General features: G+C 40.2%; 1 protein-coding gene across 3 annotated transcripts in view; it reads left to right on the top strand.

Annotated features, from left to right (window-relative positions):
- Positions 1–1,931, top strand: part of kdm2aa (lysine (K)-specific demethylase 2Aa) — a 34,892-nt gene extending 32,961 nt beyond the window's left edge. For all 3 annotated transcript variants that reach the window (XM_080721903.1, XM_080721901.1, XM_080721902.1), the window contains one exon: positions 624–1,931. In XM_080721903.1, the coding sequence (XP_080578029.1) occupies positions 624–805 (182 nt within the window). In that variant the 3' untranslated portion in view covers positions 806–1,931. The remainder of the gene's footprint in view (positions 1–623) is intronic.
- Positions 1,932–6,806: the final 4,875 nt, after the last annotated feature.

Raw genomic sequence — 6,806 nt, 5'->3', positions numbered from 1 at the left:
TTAACTTTTTGTGTTTTTTTCATTAATTAATGCCCTACTGGATCACTCAAAAGTAGCAGATCCACAAGCTCGAAACCCGGCATTAAATGACAATTTTCAAGCTTGTACTGTTTTTGAATTTGAATCCTGAAGATAATGGACATCTGAGTTTAACACTCGATAGAGATGATATAAAACATAATGAACAATAATAATGAAATAACTTAGACGACGGTCTACCCATTCATTTAAAGGACATCGTCAGTCACCAGAACCAGGGATGTGTGTTTTCAATGAGTCTGACATGGAGTTTGAAGTCGAATGAGCTTATACAGGAGTGTCTGATCAAATAGCTAAACATTGAATCGAGCAACTGAAAAACTGTCTGGGGTGCCGGTGCACACAAGCCGGATTAGATGTGAAAATGACTGTTTTAAAGAGGAACTCCTCTATAAACTACTTCCATTAGATTTACAATGCTCACTCGATTTTCTCTTTAATACAGTATTTACAGTTTTTATGGTACATTCATTGATAATATGCAAGGTTTACAATCCCCTCCAGTGGTTGTGTACAGTACACTACAGTGTGGGTCTCAGCTCAGCTCTACCCTAACCTTAACCATGGTCCCCTGTCCCTCCCAGGCTGCAACAACCTGACGGACGGCTGTCTGTCCTACCTGAAGCGTCTGTCCTCTCTGCTGCTGCTGGACCTGCGAGGATGCAAGAACATCAGCCGGCGAGCCTGTGACGCCTTCATCTCTGACCTGTCGCACGTCGTCCCCTTCTGCATGACCGAGGAGAAGCTCATCCAGAGGATGGAGTGACGGGCGACCGCTCACGTCCCTGTATCCCTCGTCCCTCGTCACTCTGCTTCATCTTGGGAAAGAGAACCACAGTGTGGAAGAGCCATCGTCTGGATTCATTTGAGACTTTTGGTGCAGGATGTCAACTTGTAATATGTTTGTTCCTTAAAAACAAAGCAGTGTATGAGACTGAGACAGACGACAGAAAAGGTGAGAGAGACCGTGGAAAGAGAGGGCCCAGTAGGAAAAGCTGAGAGGGAGACGGTGTAGGAGAGACAGACAGTATTAAATCTTAAAGGGAGACCATGTTGGGGATTTCCACACGGGAAGCGACTGAGGTGTTTTGTTAATTATTATTCAATGAGAAGCCAGCGTTCAGGTAGTGGGATTCCAGCAACCTGACAGGCGTAGCGACAAGCGTGCGAGATCCTGTGAAATGTGTCTCATCTCATGTCACGCCTGTCTGTGTCAGGAGTTAGAATGTGTAGAAGTTTCTTTCTACATAACGAATATAAACGCATCTATTCACGTGAAGAGCACAGTGTTTCCTGCGTATCCAAGCAGATAGGCAGGGCTAGTGTCGCTCCCTATGTGAACATTCCTTAAGAGAGAAAGAGACAGACAGTAGGAAAGACATTGTAGGAGAGACAGCTTTTACAACTTAAGTCTCAATCCATTTGACTGTTACATTCAGTCTCCTTACATTTTAAGAAATCAAGTCAACTGGGAGAGCAGAAATAACCACCAGCCTACCAACAGACAGACCCTTATCTGCTAGGTATAAATGTTCGTGGATACTTGTGTCTGTGTTTTGCACAAAAATGAATGTGAATGAAGTTGTTTTTCTTTTTTTTTTTTTAAGGGATTTTGTCTTAACTGGGTTAACTCCCTATAAAGAGATGTCCAAACAAATCTGATGGCTAGAAAATGCTTACCACATACCACTTTAATCTTTGGTACAGGGTCAGGTCTGTGATTGAACTTGGACAGCGTGGAATTGAACAGAAGACCGTTTCTGTTGCCCTGATCTGGAACGTAGTCACAAACACGGTAAAGTTCTCGTTAGTAGTATCAGTTTGATGCTTTGACATTTTGATGTTCATTGTTCATTTTTCAAAGAAAAAAAAATAAATTGTAAATTTCTGTCTTTGATTGTGTCCTTTGTTGGCTTTTGAATGGGTTAATTGAATTAGGAAGTCCAACACACACCATATAGAGATTGGATAATAAAATACATCACAGACTAAAGGGGAAACTAGAATGGTGCAATTCTGAAATTCAGAAAACTATTATAACTAGTATTTTTTACAATCACTTGCTTTTCGATGTGCACAGTACATAATGAAATAACAGTATATAATAATCGTTTCTGTCTCTGAAGTATTGCGAGATTTGATTGTGTCCATTGTTGGCTTTTGAATGGGTTCATTGAATTAGGAAGTCAAACAAACACCATATAGAAGATTGATTGGATAATAAAATATATCACGGAGTGAAAGGGTAACTAGAAAGGTGCAATTCTGGGAAAATGCAAGTGTGGTTTGCCAAGTCGAGGAATCCGCTGAGAAATTAATTCCATCTTACCTTTTTATATTACATATTGTGATGTAATTTGAAGCATGGCCAATCCTGTCTGTCCAGTCAGAAAAAGTCCATTGGGGTTATGGGTTTACAGAAAAGGTTACAGTACAGAAAACTTCCATTGGACTTTTGGTATTACAGAAAAGTTAAATGAAAACAGGTTTACAGTAAACCTAAAAGTAAACCGTTTATTTTTAGGTGACATAAGTTTACAAAGACTTACGACTAGAACAATAGTCTGGTTGCTGTACACTATTGACAGCAGAGTGAATTCATCTTATTCAGTCGAGTCTACATTTTCTATATCCAGATGAGAGGAGAGCTTCTTTTTTTTGTAATCTTTATTCAAACATCGTGAGATACAATTTACAAGACAATACGAAACAGACAAAACAGCACAAAACAACACAAACGACAAGTTATCAATGCATCAATACAAAACAGATCATAGCCAGGGGGAATTACTAAACGAAAATATTAAAATGTGAACACAAAAGAATAGTTTTTTCAGCCTCCTTATTAAGCCATTATTCATGTTATTTGAGATTGAAGCCAAGCGTGAGATAGACACTGAGCTAGGACCATATGGGGTCATTGGTATCATTTGGGGGGATTAATTCTCATAGTGATTTTTGGGTAGGTATACACCTCTAGTGATAGGAAAAATGTGATAGCATTGGATCTGTGGTAGCTTTCTCTGTGCTATCTATCCTTTTTAACAACATGCCAAAAAACTGTTTTCAAAATCCGAATGGAACATTCTACTTCAAACTGATGATTCTCCCTTAGTATTGACCCTCTGTCTTTGAACAATGGCAAGGATAAAGCTCAGACTACATGTTTTTCATTGTACGTTGACATGCACGTCCTCAGTCTTTGTAGTTAATTGTCAGACTGCATCTGTTCTACAGCTTGTTGGAAAACTTAAAGAGGCAAAAGAGGAAGATGAACGATGAATGCTTTGAAACAATAGTGAACTAGTCTAATGCTTTAACTTCCCATTTGATGAATGCCAAGCAGCCTAACCTTAACTGATGTAACGTCAACAAATGTAAGAGGAAACTCAATACAATGACACTGGTGAATTTGAATCTATCAATGGGAAGGTCTGTTAATCATGAATAATGACTTCTTCATTTCTTACAGGTTGTTTAGGACATTATAGCCTCAATGTAAAGTTCAGGCCACACAAATAATGTTCCCCTGGAGACTGTTGTGTTGCTGCCCATGAGCAAACACAGACTGAGACAGATATGGGGTCATCAGTATCATTTGGGGGGAATGATTCTCATAGTGACTTTTGGGAAGGTATACATACCTAGTACTAGGAAATATGTGATAGCCTTGCATCTGGGGTAGCTTTCTGTATTATCACTTCATTTATAACCACATGCCAAAACACAGTTTTCAAAATCCAAATGGAACATTCTACTTCAAACTGATGATTCTCCCTTTAGTATTGAAAAATGGCAAGGATAAAGCTCAGACTACATGTTTTTCAAAAAGTTGTTAAAGGAGTAGTTCACCCCCAAAATGACTTTTTTTTTCTATTGATTAGTCACGCCATGGAGACTAGAGTTCAATAATATTTTTTGGTTTTTGTCGCATTCCTAAGACAAAAATGTGATAACAATAAATGTATCCCCATTCGTTCCGGATGGTGACCCGTTTCAAAACGGGTCACCATCCGGAATCAATGGGGGTAAATTTACTCGAATCAATTTTTTGTCTTAGGAATGTGACAAAAACCAAAACATATTATTGAACTCTACTCTCCATGGCATGAGTAATCAATAGAAAAAAATCACACCCGTGTGAACTGAGCGTTGGTCGTGGAGGCTGCGCAACAGCAAAACAAATACTGTATATATATCCATCATCCATCCATCCATCCATGTGTGTGTGTGTGTGTGTGTGTGTGAACAACAGCGCCCCTCCCTTAACATGTGTGGTCAGTCTGGTCACAAAAGGTACTGCCAGGCTACATACAGACACGGACACACGCACGCACACACACACACACACACACACACACACACGCATACACACACGGCCACGTATAGGAGCGTTGTGACCAACGCTCAAAAAGTCATTTTGGGGGTGAACTACTCCTTTAAAAGTATCATCTCTAGAAATGGTACATATTACAGGCAGTGACAACATACTGTAGTGATTAGACTACATTACATAAGATGTACTTTTGTTTTCATGAAAGGTGTAACACAAAGGGTTCCTTTATAAATAACCAAAAGATTTTAAACCATGTTTACATACATAGATTCTAAAGAAATGTATTGTGAAATTCATTAAACATATCCAAAATGCCCACTATATGATCCACTTGTCCTAGTTTAGACAACCTCTGTGTAATCTAATTTTTGGGTTTTCATACGTGTAGAATCCATTATTTTTAAATGGTCAGTCTCACATGTTAAGGTCAGGTCAAGGTTACGTTTGACCTCTGGGAGAACAACAAATGGAAACAACTTGATGAATATTCATCTTTCACTTAATTAAAACTCATTTGTAGCCGATCCAGAGTATACTCGCGAAATATACTCGAGTATTTATAGTGCCGATCCCGAGTATACGCGCAATATTTACTGTATATACAGTAAAGCTGGCAAGGGCTACGTACCGTCCGTTGAAAAGTGCTGGCACGGGTGGACTCGCCGATTCATCATCATCGCGCATCCACGTGCACACAATAGTGATCCCTTAACATGGAAGCCAACAGTCTTTCTCATCTTTGATGTCCATTTTCTCCAAAAAACACTTTTGATGCCAATTAAGGATGGCATTGGATTCTCGCTAAAATAGTACAAGCTGAAAGGCATCGATCCTCCATTACTGTTTACGCTTTGGACGACAACACTTCCGGGTAAATCTCAAACATCGTCAAGTAAGGAATTGTGAGCGCGATCTACTTCCGGCAGCTTGGACTTTTAACCCTTTCATGTCTGGAGCACTAAATGGGTTAAGTGTTTGTGAAAACTGTCATTATCATGTCACAGAACTGGTATTCATAATAATAATAGTAACACTATATAATAAGATGGCAACATGTATCTTTTGCAACTACATCTGTATTCTCCAACTCATAATCATAATCAGAAAGTCCACCCACCACATCCTCCTGGCCCTCACCCTCCTGACTGGCACACAGTAAGGATGTAAGGCTCATAGGAATTTAGGAAGTCTTGGTGATGTCTGCAACATTATTTAGCCAATAATGGGATTGAAGAGATGAGGGCAGTGATCTTTCTGTGTGTGTGTGTGTGTGTGTGTGTGTGTGTGTGTGTGTGTGTGTGTGTGTGTGTGTGTGTGTGTGTGTGTGTGTGTGTGTGTGTGTGTGGATGATACACCCTAATCTTTTACGACCAAGACACACCAGTGCTTAGACTCCCTACTACTGTTTTTGCACATTTTGGGGAAGGCATCAGTCAACTCCACCCACATGCATCATGACAGCATCATTCCTGCTCTTTATGGCAGTCTGCTCCCCAGACGGTGAGCAGAGACAGTGATCCAGAATCCACCATGGTGCTGACACAAAGTCTAACTTAGCCTCTGGCATGGAATACATGCATCTCAGCAGGCACTGGGTGAGATATCAAGCATACTGCACATGGCCAGCACTGAAGAAGTGCTTCATCATGTGTGTCATGAGAGAAAAGGTGACAACTTATTGTCAAGGTCTCTCCCTGCACATTCAAACTGGTGGATGTGAAGTATAGGAAGAATTAAGTTGTCAACCCAAAATCAGCCAGTCGGATGCACAGGTAGACTGCTGCTGTATCTGTTCAAATGTCTTTGGTCCAGGTGATAGAAGAAACCACTTCAGAGTGCAGCTGATACACTCAAGACTATTACCACTGAACTTGCCTGTCAGCCCTCCATATGCAAACATGCATTTCCAGTGCTGAACTTTGCAACAGTATTGCAATGCATCTGAGGAATGACTATAACATGCATCCCACCGGGTTGCACAATTACATTATAGAGCTGTTCTAGCTGATTCCAGCATACCTGCAACGTGTCAACAATTGTGTCATGTCAATCGTGAGGTGAATACTCTACATGTCTGGTATGGTATGGTATGGTATGGGTTTATTGCTTAGTCCCCGAAGGGAAACATGTTTGCCACCAGAGCGAATACAAATACACAAAATCAATGACAACATATAACAAACATACACAACAAGTAACAATAACAGACTCTACAAATGACATGACACCCTCCCAAAATAAAGCTAGCGGTGTACGTTAACGTTAAGGAGTCTAACAGCAGCAGGAACAAAGGATTTCTTCATTCGCTCAGTAGATATTATAGGCATCAAGAACCTGTTGCTAAACTTGCTACGCAGATCCTTAAATACCTTATAGAGAGGATGGCCTTCGAAGGAAAGAATAGTGTTCAATTTGGTCCTCATTCGCTTGG

The sequence above is a fragment of the Nannobrachium achirus genome (genome assembly GCF_963921795.1).
Source record: "Nannobrachium achirus genome assembly, chromosome: 3".
In the NCBI taxonomy this organism is placed as follows: domain Eukaryota; kingdom Metazoa; phylum Chordata; class Actinopteri; order Myctophiformes; family Myctophidae; genus Nannobrachium; species Nannobrachium achirus.
The sequence above is the reverse complement of the archived record's forward strand: the minus strand, read 5'-3'. Positions and strand labels throughout refer to the sequence as shown.